Source organism: Haliotis asinina, chromosome 3, assembly GCF_037392515.1.
Source record: "Haliotis asinina isolate JCU_RB_2024 chromosome 3, JCU_Hal_asi_v2, whole genome shotgun sequence".
NCBI classification, from domain to species: Eukaryota; Metazoa; Mollusca; class Gastropoda; order Lepetellida; family Haliotidae; genus Haliotis; species Haliotis asinina.
In genome coordinates, this window is record NC_090282.1 from 33,752,911 (window position 1) to 33,770,589 (window position 17,679).

At 38.7% G+C, this 17,679-nt stretch overlaps 1 protein-coding gene across 1 annotated transcript; it reads left to right on the forward strand.

Moving 5' to 3' along the window:
* The first annotated feature begins 228 nt into the window (after nucleotides 1-228).
* LOC137276759 (cubilin-like) lies at nucleotides 229-17,456 on the forward strand. The gene is made up of 20 exons (XM_067808399.1): nucleotides 229-395; nucleotides 1,697-1,775; nucleotides 2,048-2,172; nucleotides 3,218-3,373; nucleotides 3,943-4,018; nucleotides 4,700-4,851; nucleotides 5,605-5,742; nucleotides 6,617-6,698; nucleotides 7,380-7,513; nucleotides 7,910-8,071; nucleotides 8,213-8,312; nucleotides 8,621-8,757; nucleotides 11,264-11,413; nucleotides 11,714-11,801; nucleotides 12,331-12,452; nucleotides 12,876-13,031; nucleotides 14,538-14,616; nucleotides 15,183-15,304; nucleotides 15,581-15,745; nucleotides 16,294-17,456. Exons 1-20 carry the CDS (start codon nucleotides 326-328, stop codon nucleotides 16,596-16,598), a joined length of 2,598 nt encoding a protein of 865 aa, XP_067664500.1. The 5' UTR covers nucleotides 229-325; the 3' UTR covers nucleotides 16,599-17,456.
* The last annotated feature ends 223 nt before the right edge of the window (nucleotides 17,457-17,679 follow it).

Here is a 17,679-nt window from a genome sequence, read left to right on the forward strand (position 1 = left end):
AATATTCCAGCTATATGGTGGAGGTCTGTAAATAATCGAGTTTGGACCAGACAATCCAGTGAGCATCGATCTGCACAACTGGGATCTGCGACAAGCGGCAAGCACGGATTGGTGAGTACATGCAAAATCATCGATAGAACAACTTTCCCGTTTCAAAATATGGGTATATCGCAGAAACACCCATTATCACTAAGCATACAAGCCGTTTGATAAGATACCCTTGACGTCACAACCTGGCCTCAATATAATCACCACATATAGGCACAGCTCGCCATTACACTGCTACCCGAGTTTGTTGGATGTGTATTTAGGAGGATTCAAACAAATGTTGGGGATATACAAAACCATAGCCGTCTTACTCGGTACACTGTCGTCGTTGCATGCCGCAAGTACAGGTAAAATTTCCAGGTTTCTACAGGTAGATAGTGACGCCAATTGACACTGGGGTTTATCTGAAATAGAGTGTTATTTCTGGACCACTTGTATTCGATAATCATGATAACATCGGCACACAGGTGACATGTCTTTACAGAATTTAAAGTCAATAAACATACCAACGGCATGCCATAACAACACAATCTATCAAAATCTATATAAAAAACAGTGTGATTAAGAATTAAAAAGTGATGATATGCCAGCGCAAATGTGGTCCTAACCTGCCCACTGGTGGTTCGTTATAAAGACGTGCATGGGAATCGATAATTGTGAAACAATTTGGCAGGCCAAGTTATATCTTGGTTCTCTGATTACTAGTTAGCTAAACAACGTCACTCGTGTCCTTGCCTTTGCTTTTAACATTTACAACCTTGATCATTGGTGTTGACATAACCATACATTCAAAGAGTTTGTACAGAACACTAGAGTTTCCAGGTAGCATAATAACTGGAGGAATGAAAATAAGTGCATGACAAGACGTGCATGGGAATCGATAATTGCGAAACGACTAGGCAGGCCACTTGTCAAGTTATATCTTGGTTCTCTGATTACGAGATAGTTAAACAACGTCACTCATGTCCTTGCCTTTGATTTTAACATTTACAGCCTTGATCATTGGTGTTGACATAACCATACATCCAGAAGTTTACAAGAAGTTACAATACTCTGGGTTAGATGTATTTTAAGACAGCAAGATGAGAAATTAACATACGTTTTACATGGCACTGGGTTTATAAAGTTACACTGATGCTGATACATGATTGAGGATACGTGATGCTGACTGTACGTGCAGTATAACTTGATACCTCAGGTGACACCGATTAACTTGTAGGCTACATATAGCATTCTTTCTATTGGTCTGAGCTTTAATCTTGGACGGCGACCAAGCAGGTTGGGTCATTGATAATGAGCCCGATTGGCCTTTGTTGAACTGGAACGTAATAAAATTAATGTCTCAAATGAAGAACCCACAAAGAGACTTTTCTGATTGAACGATTGACATACTGTCTCTTAGATTCGGGATGTATTGTTTAAATATTTGAATATTTTCACCCATGGGAATATGTTTGAAGTTAATACCTTTCAAAATTGTTTTCCCATTTTCATCTAACCAGGAAGTAGATTTGAACAATGCGACAGATAACTACATATATACAAGACCCAAATTTATTTCAGCCAACTGTAAGCTCTGACAATATTTTATGTTAAAAGACCCACATTTCAATTGCATGCATATATGTGTCATTGATTATCCTTTCAGACAGATGTTTCGAGGAAATCACACTTGCTGGAGATGCAGTAAACATAACATCGCCAGGATATCCAAAACCCTATGGCGCGTAAGCATAGAGTGTCAAACAAGTTTACAAGTGTGTTTCTCATTAGTGCAGTGTGAGAATTGATGCTAGCATGGGAAAGATCAAGTACATAACACCAAGTCATATAGAGTGGTGACGTGCTCAGGAAGTAAAGTGCTGAACTGCGGAGGGGCGAGGCCACACCCTTTAACTGGCTATAGATACAGGATCCTGCTACGTTATAAATGGTTTGCGATTTTGGCGAATAAGCTTCAGCCAATCTACATTCCTACCATGATAACTGTTTATTTCAGAAACTTGACTTGTGGATGGAAGATACACACATCGACACCTGATCGTCGCGTTGGCATTCATATTGCATACTTTTCCTTAGAACGCTCCACAAATTGCAAATATGACAATCTGTCTTTCTACGATGGTACGTATATCATTTGCAAACATTAATATTATTATAGAGGGCCGTGGCTAAAATTCAGGTTAGAAGCATGCAATGGAACAATCAGCAATAACATTAAGACCGTCAGCATTGTGAAGACTGTACATGGTTTCAGGCCAATGCTTTAACTGAAATGAGATGTTTTTCACACTCAGGTCCCTGTCACCTACAATGTACATAATATTTCAAGAACATAATATCTATACATGTAGATGTTGGATAGATATAGCAAAGTCTTGCAGAGTAAAAAAATATTGAAAAGTAAATGGTTTATACATATCGGGTTGAAAGCAGCAAAATCTCCGCACACTTGCTGTCTTTCGTTTTCAAAATATGGACAAATGATAGAACTATTCTCCTTCGTCAGATACTTTACAAAATCGTTTTTGTCTATGGATCAAAGGTATTTTTTCTACCTCCCAGCTTCAATAGTTTGGCAACTATGCATTGCTTTGTGAGGACTCGCACTTAACTAACAATGTACTTTAATGTTTATAAAGTAAGGTTTGGGAATTTTGTTTTTTAAAAGTTTGATATTTGCAGTTTATTTATCTTTACACGTACTTTCCAAATAGGTCGCCATTTATGTCCGAGGAAGAATAATTTACATGATTTCCTGGAAGGAAAGGGGATGCCCCATCCTCAATGTAATAGGGTCAATCTTCCAGGTTCCCCACATACCAAGACACAAGAGGTTCAGGGCATGAGCAATAGTCATTGTCCGTTATCTAGCTATCTGTCACGGTAGACATCGTAAGCACTCCACCCCACTGAAGTCACGTGTTATGAAACGCGTTGTTCAAACCAAATCCCTAAGAATGACTCTGAGAATTAGGCGTTTTGATCATCTTGTGTATCATATACAGGGTGTGTGGTCTATTTATGGTTCAACCCTTCGTCTTTATCTAATATTAAACTGAATTACATTTAATAATCAATAATCACATGGAGTAATGTCAATAACATGAAAACGCGTCTGACGAAATCTGTCAGCAAAATGTTTGCAATTGTGTGTTTTTGTCACCAGGGCCAGAAAGATCCAATGTATCCATGTTCAAATTTTGTGGCAAAGACGCAACTCCGAGAAGCTTCCTCAGCAGCAGAAACAGCATGTACATAGAGTTTATCTCTGATGCTTATACGAATGCAGCAGGGTTTCGCATCAACATTATGGATGTTGAAGGTAAGTGAAAACCATCTTTTTAGCGAATTCTACCGACCAGATCTTGATCCATACGCCATGATTGATTTTGAAAATGACCTCTTTACCTGTCATGCCATAGGCGTTTGTTTGTCACAGAGATCGTTATTCGGTTTAGAAGAATATTCAGAACAACGTTTAAAAGCACTCGTCTTTTCATAATATACAACCACTGTCACAGATGGAAAATATAAGAATGTTGCAAACAATTGCAAGACCCTGAAAATGAGAAGAATTGCTGCGTGGTTCGAAATGACATATTAACATCATCTCGAAATAGAAGAATGTTCAGATACTGAAATATATTTCATCTTGCTACAATTCATCAATGATATGCACCGTGTGTAAAGCATAGAACATGGTTTAAGACTTTAGGAAATTGTCGCATTGATATTTAGTTACTGTATCAAATGCAATAGCCTTTCGTTTATATTGCATTCGTTTTAATATGCGTTTATTGTTCGCCAACAGTAATACTTGTTGACAGTCAAAGTATTAAAAAGCACGAAATCCTTATTCACAATATACCTAATGTTTGAAAACTTTTGTAGAATGCGGCGGAACGTTGACAGCAACATCACACCCACAACACCTCACCTCCCCGGGGTATCCATACACCTACTTCAAGTAAGGTCATGTTTATTCACTACCAGCTGTGATTGAAATCTGTCATTTCTTTAGTTGTTAACGTCTCAAATCAAGAGTTCTTGTTTGTAAGGGATAGATCTCTTTGATGTCAATTTCTTAAGGTCATCAAGGAGTTAGAGTATACCAGAAAACCTTAAGGTTTCTATTTTGAAGTTGACACGTATATTCTCTCCGAAATGTGTATCACTCATAAATGCACTTTCGCTCTGTTGTCTAAAATTTACTATCATTTTGCACAAAACATTATATCAACATTTTCAATACTTATTCACACTTTATTTATACATAAATATATGTAAATAATCGCTAATGTTTTTAGCTGTGAAATACTGTCCCTTGTGGTTGTTTATGTTGCTTTCTAATATCGTAACGTTAATGGAGATTCAGAAGACTATACAGTGAGTGAGTGAGTTAACATTTATCGTCGCACTGGCAATATTCCAGCCATACCGTGACGAGAATGATTAGTTGCAAACCTACGTATTGATTAGTGGCACATTATAAAAACCTGTCAACGAAGGACAGCAAGACCGTCTAGAATATCACAGAGAATGTAAAACTAGTAATTAGATCTAGAACAGTTCAACTATCTATAGAGGACAATACAATATTAGAATGGCTATAGAATGCCAACTGAAGAAGTTGTTATTATATTTTCAGTAACCTTCGCTGCACGTGGACCATTAGAGCAGAAAATGAAACCGATACAGTTGGACTGAAAATTCTACAGTCAGATATTGAGAGCAGTGCCTCGGACATAAATATGTGTCGCTATGATGCCCTTCGTGTTTTTAACGGAAACACAACTGAAGGTATCTATGGTACTGACAATAGGAGAAACGACCACACAATCGGTATCTTTGAGGGAATTCATTTGTCGGCATCACGCATGACATTACACTATCCATCATGAACAAGCTTATATAAAGAAATTCAATTATTGTTGTTATATCGTACACCTACATGCATGACAGTGCTATGTACAACAGCATGCGAAACCGTTTCACCTTAGTAATGCCATTGGGACTTAGGGTCAGTCTTAGGCTCTGGCATCATGAACCTTTTGAAAGAATCTACCTACACCTGCCTGACTACGACCTGTTTGCTTTCGCAATATCTTGCGTTGAATTATGTCTCCCACACACGGTTATCTTCAGCTGGGAAAACCATTTGTGGGTTGTTAAGCATTTACAATAACTCAATTAACACAAAACTTAATATTTATACTTAGAAATAATTTACCGTCTTACGGAACCAAAACGACTTAAGGCTTGCTCGAAGAGTCCGAAAATGTCTCCCAAAGTTACAGCTGTTAACAAATAATGTATGTCTATACTGACGATTGGTTACTGACACTGTTAGGTACTAAGCAGTAGTACACGCATGCCCTCCTTCTCTACATGTTTCAAATGTTTGTGGAATATGAAAACACTGGTGCACTGAAGGTTGCTGATGCCAAATATGTGTCTATTAATACATGTTTGAATAATGGTGTAATAACTTTACGTAATGATGATGCATAATTTAATGAAGTTGACTCTGTGACAAATAATTTTATGTTCCAGCTGATCAATATCTAGGGAAATCCTGTTCGAGCCAGATACCCAGATACCAGAGTTCGAAGAATTCGTTGGTAGTACAGTTTACCACCGATGTTGGCGTAACTAAGTCAGGCTTCATGCTACAATATACTGCACGAAAAGGTATTTGTTTCACGGCTTGTAGTTATATTTTTTTACTAGTGTGTTTATATTATTTAATAAAAGGGAACGGAACGTTGATGACACGATCCCATTTGTCTAGATAAAGTTGTGGCATTGGCAGAATCACACACGACAGTCTCGGCACTGATACATCAAACCAGAGAAACTTCTACGCTTTTGTTTGTACCTCTTCGACGTAAGTCCGTGCACGTATTACATTATCAGAATGCTCTGTTTCTATGAGTTTCAAAGGTTTAAGTATTATGATAGATTTGAACAAAAGGACACGTTATATATAGGATAGTAGCAACAAAGATGTAAGAACGATGTAAATATAGGAATGTATAGACGTAAGACAACTTTTAAGTACCTAAAAAGATGACGTCAATGTTATTCTGAACTTCCTGACACTATATTTAGAACCTATCGATGTGAGGACCGGACCGAAGAACCAGATAGAGCCACCCCTAAGATAATTAATTTTAATACTGTGATATAAATTAAAATGTTCTCGTCACGATATGGCTGCAATATTGCCGATGTGACGCTAAATATTAACTCACTCACTCACTGTAAAAGGTTCACTTAAAATATATGCAACCAGGAGGGCAAGTAAATAGAGATAAAATAACTACGGGGATGTTTCCATGGGTGATGTTACGCATAAAATATTTATACAAATAAATAGAAAATATTAAGTTAAATATCGAATTGACTGCATTTTACTGTGTAAGGGGTAGGGTTTCAGATTCGCACGTAGGATTTAGTTACACCTGTGTCTTTTGCTGGTTATATCTTTGACGTTTGTTGTAGATCACAAACAGTAAATTTGCGCAATGAATGTGGAATTAATAAAAATAATTTGACATTTCAGTTGGTGACTGCAATAATACATATCCCGTGTATTCTACACCCGTGATCATTCTGTCACCTGGATATCCCGACTCTTATGAAAGGTATGTTAACTTACAGTACTGTAAACTCATGTCTATCCGTATGCCGCCGCTTATCCCTTATTCAGCTGAACATCGAGGAATTGGAAACCAAATGGTTTCAGTGGATCTAAGAACCAACAGGAGCGAAAACATATGAGGGAAAACATCTCAAATCTTCAATGGCTATGGTCGAACTTTAGATATAACAGAAATGTTGTAGACCCCTGTCCGAAATGAAAACCTTATGAAACTTATCCATCTTGTGTTTCTGACTGAGGATGGTGTTCGTAGATAGACTATGTATACTTCTGTTTTCAATGATTCAGGACAATTATTTAAAAGCAGAAGTCTGACAAAACAGAAAGCGAAATTCCTCATGTACAGCATCCATTTGAAAATTAGGAATTAATCTCGACATAATGTGAACTTCAGGTGCATCGATGGTATGAAATATTCAGTGAGTACAATACCCAATTTTCTTCCAGTGAATTACTTCCCAATTGCACGAAGAAACCGATAAAATCCGATTTTGTTTACAGCTTTAAAACATTACTGGAATGGTAACGTTTATATCCATGCCAATGCACACTGTTTCTTACTGAAAATCTGTTACACACATGCCCTAGGCCTGTTGCAAAATAGTTCTTACAGTTGTAAAATATTCAGACAACACAATATCGATGATGATTAAAATCGTTTCAGTAACTTGGAATGCTTCATAACACTGGCCGATGTATCACATTCAGCGCAACGAAACCTGAAATTAGACATTGTCGACTCGGATTTAGATGGCGCCTACCCACACTGCGAAAACGACTCGGTTACTCTTTATCAAGGTGTGTGAGTAATGTTCGAAAACATGGAGCAAGACCCATTTGATTATAGACAAGGTAATCCCAACTCTTCCTCTGTTGTGATATGCAAACTGACTGACCATGTGTTGAGAATTGTTAGGGAGAAACCTTGACAAAGGAAAGTGAATATCAATATACAATTACCGAGAAGGGCGTAACAAGCTTTGACCTGTTCTTTACTGCTCCGACACGCCTTTAAATAACTGATACTCTGTTCAAAGCAGCGTTTGATCAGACTTACTCAGTCTCGTTTATGCCTTGTAAATAGTTGAAAAATTGCAAAACTGAAAATACAATTCAAATATGAGCAAAATGAAGAGGCTGAAACTTTGTTCTGTGTTTATTTGTGACGCGTCTATACGTGTGTTTTGAATGTAGGCCGGATAGAGAGCCTCATTGGAGAGTTTTGTGGTGATTCTTCAACAACACCAGTGGGTCCATACTACTCCAACGGAATGATAATGAGTATGGTGTTCAAAACCAACGGTGACACAAGTGGTCGGGGTTTCCGAATCCGTGCTTCACACAGCATACGGAAAGGTATGTGAAAGAGCTGCAGCAGTAGAAACTCAATCTAAAGTTGAATAATGTTGGTAATATTCGAATGTTGAGACACCGTGCCGTCTCCTGCACACCGCTTAGCCTTCAGAAGTAATACGATTTAATCTGTCAATGTTGCAGTGGTACCACCTCAGTCAGTAGACTGTGGCTCTCTGTTCCTTAATGCGACTACAAATCGACAGTTCCTACAATCCCCTGGCTACCCTGTACGATATCAAAGGTAAGTATTCATTTAGTATTCATTCTCCTTCCCTCCTTCTTCTACCTGTACGATGTCAAAAAGTAAGTATCCGAGTTTACTTGTGCATGCATGCGTACGTATGTGTGTATGTATACCACATTTGAAAACAATCCTCTACAACATTAGCGGTTAACTTTTGCAGATCTCCACTCCCCATTATTCAGTGACAGGATAACTATAATTTCCATTATTTGATCATTTAAAATGAAATTCTGGAATATATGATAAAAGTAGGGCTGAGGTTTTCGTTGACATGGTGAAAATACTGAATTGAATATTTCTTACAGCAAAGAAGACTGTCGGTGGACAATAACGGCTTCTACTCCAAATATGATGGTGCGCATCGAAGTTATCGACTCGGACATATACTCTGGTTATAGCAATTACGAACACTGCAGATATGACCATGTTACGGCTTATGACGGTGAGTTATATGTAGTCTCTACTTCCGTGATGAGCTGATAACGACCAAGAACAATGTATTGATCCATTGCATATTCTTTACAACAAACAAGGAGATCAAGGACGTTTGTTTATATTCCCGAGGAGTGAAGACCTAGTACGTGACATATATATCCGTAAATAATCGAGCCTGGGCCGGATAAAAACAGTGATTGGACATAAATCTACGTTACTGCGATACGTAACGTTACGTTACGTTACGTTAATTTGAGTGTCAAGAAAATCAGCGGGAGAGACCATCCGATCCTGCCTCTTTTAACAGGCATGGGTTGCTGTACATCAATTTTGTCTTCGATCAAACTGTCATTAGCATCTGTCCACCACAAGGACTAAATATATAAAATGTTTGAAGGATCTATTTAACAGAATTTGTTTTCATTTAGTAATATTTATCAAGGGAAATTTATTGATACATTTTGATAATAGTGTGCATTGTAATTAGTAAGTGAATTAGCGGAATTACTTAAGTCCTTTTAATTCCAAGAATTTTAAATGCTCAACATAATATCCAACGTAGAATATTTGTTATTTCAACGTTCAGCTAAATGTAACCTACTGGTATGATGGACCTTCTTTAGTTGTTGTTGGTCAATAACAAGAACAAATATGTTGTTTGACATATGATATTTTACTGTGTACACCACAATCCCAATCATCAAATGATTTATTAGAATGGAAGCAATACCACGCGAAGTTCACTTTGAGAAGAATTACCAGAAATAATAGCATTCATAGACCGAGCTACAGTATTGTAAATTTATACACGTCCTGGTGCTGAGAGGTGTCATGTGTGCCATGTAGAATTGCATAGCCTTCTTCCTCGACCCTGTTTTCAATATGCGTGTAGTAATCATTTTCCGCGCAGTAAATTTAAAAGTAAATGTAAACTTACTACGATTTGTAACTGCAGTATATAATATTATTTCATAGCTATATTGTCAAAAAAATGCTGACAGCTGAACGGTGTAAATCTAGCTTGGGTCAGGAAAAGTAATGTAAGTCCCCATGCTCCCTAGTATGTGATCTACCATTAGTTGTTGGCGATCAATAGCTCGTTTTCACGTTGTATTGTCTTCTTTAATGAAATGTGTAACGGTGTAGCTACATTTGCTTTTGAAAATGGCGGCCGTTGTTACCAGTGATTAGTGCGCTCGGCAAAGTTTGTTACGACCGCAGTATTTATTGCTCATGCCCACATTTATGTTATGTTAGTTTGTAGTCCACTTCTCATAATATCGTTAACGTTACATTAGTGTTAGTGTTAGGCAAGTTTTGGATACACCGAGAGTTTAACGTTTTCTCAGTCCGTTACTATGGAAGTAGTGGAAAAGAACTACTTTATAATTAAATATCTCTTTTGTACGTAGGAGTTAGTAAAATGGTCTCATGAAGGTTAGTTTCAGATCGTTCCATACATATATGATGAAAGATGCTATCATTGTTGCGTACAGGCAGGAGAAGGCAATTAGAGTATTTTAGAAGCACGTATTTACTAACGAAGTGAATCTTGACTGGCAATGAGAGGTTGTTTTCTCTGATGTCAGCTTCGGTCATATTTAAGCGACAGGACCAAAATAGTACGGGGTCAGTAGGTCACAAGCATGTCAATAAAACACACGTCAGCCAGGCAAATTGGATACCTAGTGGAATATATATTAGACACTTGGGAATTTACACTCTGGAAACGGAACAGTCCTTTTAAAACTGAGTGAGTACCTTCTCTAGTGTTGCTAAGTCAGGGGAAGTTGTGACTGCCAAGTGTCAATCTGAGCATAATGAATTTTCATATTACTGATCTTTAGCATTTGAAAACTTAGAGTTGGCCTGCGTAAATTAGTGTACTGCCTAGTGCCAATCCGAGCATATTGTAGTTTTCAATCACTGACCTTTCCATTTGAAAACGTAGAACGTGCCTGCATATTAGTTAGGCTTCCGTATATAGTAAAACCCTGATAGTTGCCTTGTTTAACTGCATTCGAATGATGTTGAAGTTTTCATAGTCTGCCTGTGGGTTGTCAATGTTTCCGGCAGAGTGTTGTTTTCATCCTTGATAGTGAGGACTTACCTCATCGATGTAGGTAGGGGTGGGTGAAGTATCTCTTATAGTTGCTTTTAGGCAGGTTCATGTTGTGACTCTGTCGTATGACTACCTGTTGATCGTCAGGAAATTGTAGGACACATCTGTATAATATTCCTCTGTTACGAAACGATGTCAAACCACATGCGGTCTTGTGTTGGTTCTAATACAATTTCTGAAATTCATCCACCTTGTTGCGTGCTGTTTTCACGTTTAAGCTATCTACAGGGCCTAGGCATGCTAGATAGATTATTGAGTGACTAATAGTGTATTCCACCGTAACAAAATGGTTTAGTTTTACATGCTAGTGTTATATTCATATCTGTGATACTCTAGTATGTGTACTTTCCTACATTCGATTATGCTATGAAATTATGTTTATTCTTCCCAGGACCATCAATCTATAATGACACATTATTATCATGGTGTGGCCCTTCACGACCGACCTTCCAGAGCACTGGATCAGCTGTGACTATTCACTTCCATACAGACATGTCATCAGTTAAACGGGGCTTCAAGCTGGCATACTTCGAAACGAATGGTATTTCCTTCTTCACAATTATTCCCTTTCCACTGTGCGAAATATATCGAATGTCTGTGAATACGCCAAGTAAGATATGCGACGAGACAGGATCACAGTAAAATAGCGTTTTGAAGAGCTGACAAAGTTTCCTTCAAAACCTCTGATCGTCATAGGTTCAAATTCCCCAATCCCCAAAATTCCAAAAAGACTACTGGTTTGTCACCACGAATGGATTCAGAAACCCTTTACCACCTGCGTCTAGGTCTCTGTGACAAAATAACACGCTAATATATTGCTGAAATAATAATTTCTTTTCAGAACCATACCATTGTGGAGGAACTGTGAATATCACTACGACTGACTACACAACCATAACATCGCCTAACTACCCTGGGCCATACCCAAAGTAAGAAAATATAGTTGCAAGTAGTGATGGTTTTCACGCAACATATGATAAGCATCGTCACTGTAGCCAATGCACGCACACGGTTTTAATCACGTGATTCTGTCGTTTACACTCGATTCATTAGCGATTTACTGCCGCTACATCACTGGAATGATAACTGAAAGTATCCTTCATACCATACAAATGTTTGTATAGCTTGTTTTCCATATTCTGGATTTTTATGCCCGACCTGCGAAATATCACATGATGCTGAAATTACTTTCTATCTAACACACAGTTGAGTTGAGAAAATTGAGATTACGAAACTTAGAAATATAAAAAAACATAAATATTGATCTTCTATATTCACGCATGTAGTGTTTGTCAAAGTTTACACCTATATACAAATTGAATACAGGCATAAGTGAAATGTTTGTTTTGTTGTAATTTCGTAGCATTTCATAGTATGCACTGCCTAAATTTCTTTCACCTGAAAGTGTTCATATGTGCTGTGGTAGCGTAAACCAGTCCGTTATGATTGTCATTTCAGCCACCAAGAATGCAGCTGGACCATACATGCTCCAGGAAACACGAACATTGAAGCAAAAGTGAGGAACATGGGGATTGAATCAACATCCCAATGTACATTCGATTTCCTTGAAATATACGATGGTAATTATTCTTGAAACCATCTGACATTTGTGACATAGGAAAATAGCAGCACTCCAACTTTATATGTGCCATGTAAGCATAAAGTGACAAAGAAGCTCGAGGGAGGGGATCGACATCAAATTCGACACCATTCATTCCTTTGAAAGAACCTGCTTTTTATTTACCCCGTGTTTCAATTCATATTCACCAAGTTCTCGTTTACAATGGATTATTAACAATCACGAGTTTAAATATCGCAAAAGTCTACAACACGTGATTAGAGCTTTTTATTTGACAGATTGCAAACAGTGGCGGTATCACTGAAAATACGCCTAACAGCTGTGTCAATGTATGACAGTTTAATACTGTATTATACATAACAATGATAATAATAACATTTGTTTTAGGAATTTGTTTGTGAAAATGCGTTTGTTTTGTGTTTAGGAGCACAAAACAGTTCATCAAGTGCCGGCAGGTTATGTGGGGATGACAACGCTAACTACATCAGTTCCGGTCACATCATCACCGTAAGGTTTCACTCAGACTCATCAACCAGAAACAAAGGATATCAAATGCATCTCAAGGCGGGACGCTTTAGCGGTAAGAAACGTGCAATACACATGACAAGTGAACTTTATGTTGACATTTTCCGTGTGCACTCAAAAGAAAAAGTACAGAGGTAGTATTTTTCCATGTAATTTTTCGAATTTGAATCATTGGTATCCATGTTATCAGTGAACGCTGTCTGCAAACATTTCCGAGTTTGAATCCAGTGTCTTTAAGGACAACTCGCCAAAAGGCACCAAAATCTGTTTTCCTCAATAGATGCAATAAATTATGAACGGGAAGAAATTCATGCGTTTCCTTTTGCACACACATTCCATGCATCATTTCCAATAAAAGTGTGTGTGTGTGTGTGTGTGTGTGTGTGTGTGTGTGTGTGTGTGTGTGTGTGTGTGTGTGTGTGTGTGTGTGTGTGTGTGTGTGTGTATGTGTGTGTGTGTGGTGTTGGGAGCTCAATGCTATTGCGACAGTTGACAATCTTAAATTTGGTGTTAAAGTCATGCCTAGACTTACTGAGTCTCAGCCTGCGATTGCAAGGCAACTGAACGTGTCACAGAGTACCATGGCATCGCTACCAGTAACAAGGGTCAACATGTGAGATCAGGTGAGGTCAGGTCGACCCCGTGTGGCCACTCCCGCTCAGGACAGGTTTATTCGGCGTCGATATTTGCGGCAATAGGTTCACCACGCATCCTCCACAACATCGGTACTGCCAGGCCTAAGAACAATTTCTGATCAGACTGTAAGGTTCCGCTTACGTGAGACTGGTATTCGTTCCAGGGCACCTTTGCGAGGTGATCATTGCAAAGGTGATGAGGTACGTTACATGCTACGACGTCGTAACGAACGCTACGCTGTAGATTGTGTACAGGAAGTGGACAGATTTGGTGCTGAGAATGTCATGGTTTGGACTGGCATCTCATGCAGTGGCAGGACAGATCTCATTCAAGCCCAGGGCAATTTCGCAGCTCGACGTTACCGTGATGAAATCATCAGACCTCATTTCCTTCATTTCATAAACCACCAGAACGTCAATTTTCAGCATGATAACGCGCGTTCGCATACAGCAAGAATAAGCAGGGATTCCCTTGCCCAGAACAACGTTCAGGTTCTTGATTGGCCCTCACGATCACCGGATCTTAACCCTATTGAGCATTTGTAGGACGAATTGGATCCTCGTGTGCGACAGCGTGACCCTCAGCCACAGACGTTACCTGCTCTGTTTGTGACCTTGACGGAAGAGTACCAACTCAATCCCAGGCACTTCATCCGGAATCTTCATCCAGTCTATGGGACGCCGATGCCAGGCAACCATTGATGTTAATGGTGGCCACACAAGATGCTGACTGCTCTGCGACCTTGACCTTGGAACATTTGTCATTTGTGACGTACAGTTTGTTGCAGCATTTGACCGTTAATGTTCATTCAGGTTTCCTTCATGACTGCCCTGTATTACTGAACCTTAAGTGTAGAAACTGATAACAATTTTTTTTGCCATGCGTTTCTTTTTTGAGTAGTATATTTTGTTATATTATATTTCAGTTTCTGCGACAGAGGAGTTTTCAGCTTCCTACAGTAACCAGTACATATATTCCCCGAATTACCCATTTAATTACCCGAGGTGAGTATTTGAATTATACACACAATGTCCGATTCCGATTACTTATGCCGATAATCAATAAAATGTTGAAATAAGTGGAAGGTAATGAATACTGGTCAGCCTGCTTTTTGACTAGATATTGGCAAGGTCATCGCAAATTTCTGTTGTGTCTGAAGGTGTAGATGTCATATGATATTATATGAAAATGCTTAATAGTGAAAAGAATAAGAAGAACATGCTCCGATTTATCAGACTTGACAATAGTATAAACAATATGATGGTAATGGCAGAGACTGCACAAAACGTCCTAGTGACTGACACCATGAGCATCTGCTTCGAAGCAATGTCATGCAATCCTGACCTCCCGATACCGTCATTTTACTCTTACGACAAACATGGATCGCTGAAGATAAATTCTTATCCGATTTATCACAAGTGTTAAACTTTACGAGGTGAAATGGTTTTTCTTCGAAATATCATGACGTCGCAAGTAGAACAAGCAGAAAAATAATCACTGGTGAAAGGTACGCATGTCGACTGTTTTAGCAGATCGTGTAAGCACAAAACGCCTGTGTTGTATGTTCCAGTAACGCTGAGGTCGGCTGGAAGATCACCGCGGATGAAGACTACATTGTCAAAGTCAATGTTATCGAATCAAGACTCGAAGCTTCTTTCGGTTGTACCAGTGACTACGTGGAGGCATTTAACGGTATGAGATGGGCAATTTAAATCATGTGACAGCAATTTCAACTATAGCTATTTTATTTACGTAATATACACGCATTATGTGTTCTCTGTGTTGCATAGTGCTTGCATTGTAATAAATGGTGCACATTCGTGTATGAACATTCTGTGCATTAGCTTTCTGTACCAGTCCAAGAGCTTTGATCTTTATGGTTTCAGTGTAACTATCGGATACAAGTGGACATTATAGAACATGCCTCAGCAATGACTTGTAGGAAATGTATGACTTGTTGTTTTAAAGGACCGGACTCGAATGCCCCTTCACTTGGCCGCTGGTGTGGAAAGAGTGAACCTATCAAACGCAGTTCTGGTTCTGTTATGTTCCTGAAATTCAAGTCAGATTCATCTGATGTTGATCGTGGGTTCAAGATACAGTATACCAACGAATATAGTTATCATTCACTTGGTAAGTGTCGGGCAAGTTGATCATATATTTTATAGCTCTGTGTTCGTTGCCATCGAGTAGGAAGGGATTTAGAATAGGTCAGTGTCTAAACATGGTGGTTGGGTGAGTGGAGAAGGTAAGTGACATAAACATCCTGTGTTGGAGATCCCGAATACGACTGCTGCTTGAATATTGTTGCAGCGGTTAGGTCTACAGCCCGGTGGCTGTCTGACAAATGTCGTCATCTTCCTTGAGTTTTGCCAAATATTCGTCGTTTTTTCGGGCGAGGTATATAACGACATACTCTTTAGACGCAAATAAGGGCTGGCAATCTAATTAATGTGTTATATATGTTTGTCAGATTCAATCTGACTTTACATTTGTGAAGAAGGGAGACACATCTACTGTACACAAATGGTAGAAGTACCAAAGCAAACCTTAATCCATGGATAGGCTAGGGTGTACATTACAACTCGTGATTTTTTTCCAGTGATGACAGGGTACATGAACCTCCTAATGCCTTAAGTACTGAGTCTTATCTCATGTTTGTGTATCATCATATTTTACAGATTTGGAATCTGATGTTGGAGCCATTGTTGGAGGTACGCTTGGTGGCGTGTTTCTTTTGATTTTCATAAGCGTAATCGTCATAATCATCTACAAACACGGCCAACGTACTACTGCCACCAGCATCCCAGTGCAATATACTGTAGGCCAGGTTCCTGTGATCAACCAGTTTGGCCAAGCACAGATTACCACCGCGATGCCCCCAACATCTTTTACTGCACCTCCTACCTACACAGCTGCAGCTCAGGGTGCTACCACGCCTTCTTCAGGATACACCAATGCGGAAGCACTGCCAAACAAATATTGAAGTCCCTCGTGTCCCATGATATCACCATTCTGTCATGAATACAACCGGACAGAGAGGTCATTACGCCATTTAAAGTAGCACAATAGACCTCCACTCAGATGGTTGATGGGCAGAGGTGCCATGGCCAATGGCACTGGCAGACCTATCATTGAATGGACCTATACACTTGTGTTCGCTTTGTACAATGTGCAGTCTGCCGGCTGAGTGAATAACGTTCAGTTAAGTTTGGTTTATACCATGTGTAGGTGAATACAGTATTCTGTTACCCACGAAGAAGAGCGATTGAATCAGGAACGATGCTACAAACAACATCTCAGATTATACGGGAAGGAGACCGAGTTTGCGACGTCAGCCCAATATTGCGTAATTCAGAAAAGTGTGCTTTACCGAAGGATACCTTTGATCTTTTGAGGAAGTATCTTTAACAGATAGTCCGTGACAGGAAACGACATGCTGTGATATTATGTATTGATATTTTAGTTATCTCCCATATTTTTCACTTTTTTCATGACAGGAAATTAGATGATTAAGTTGCATTTTTAATATACTTAATATAGTTCTGAAAGTAATATTAATATATTTGTATAGAGTTGTTTGATATGTTAATGTATTCGAATGCTATACTCAAATGCATGATGTAAATATTTACTGATCGTGCTTGCTTGTCTGTACTCCATATGTAACAGCAAATCCCTCAGGCAACGTGGATCTGAATGTATAAATATAACGTTTTTTATGTGTTTGTACTCCAATCGGATTGGAAATAATTTATCACATGATACTTTCCTCTTTATCATATGTTCTTTTCTGCATTGGTATAAAGTGTAGGTGCAAGATATGGATAAAACGAAGAACACATTTTCCTTTCTTTTGTTCTATGTTCACATACACGTACATATACATGTATACTGAAGAGCAAAAGTAACGTCGTAATATTGACATTTATATATCAATGGACTATTTGAAACTGTTTTGTTTTTACATATTCACCGGAAGTCAAGTTTGAGGAACACATAAATCCTGGTGATGTGAAGCCTATTTCTAGTGTCCTCCACAATGTCATTAATAGAGTAATTTTAAA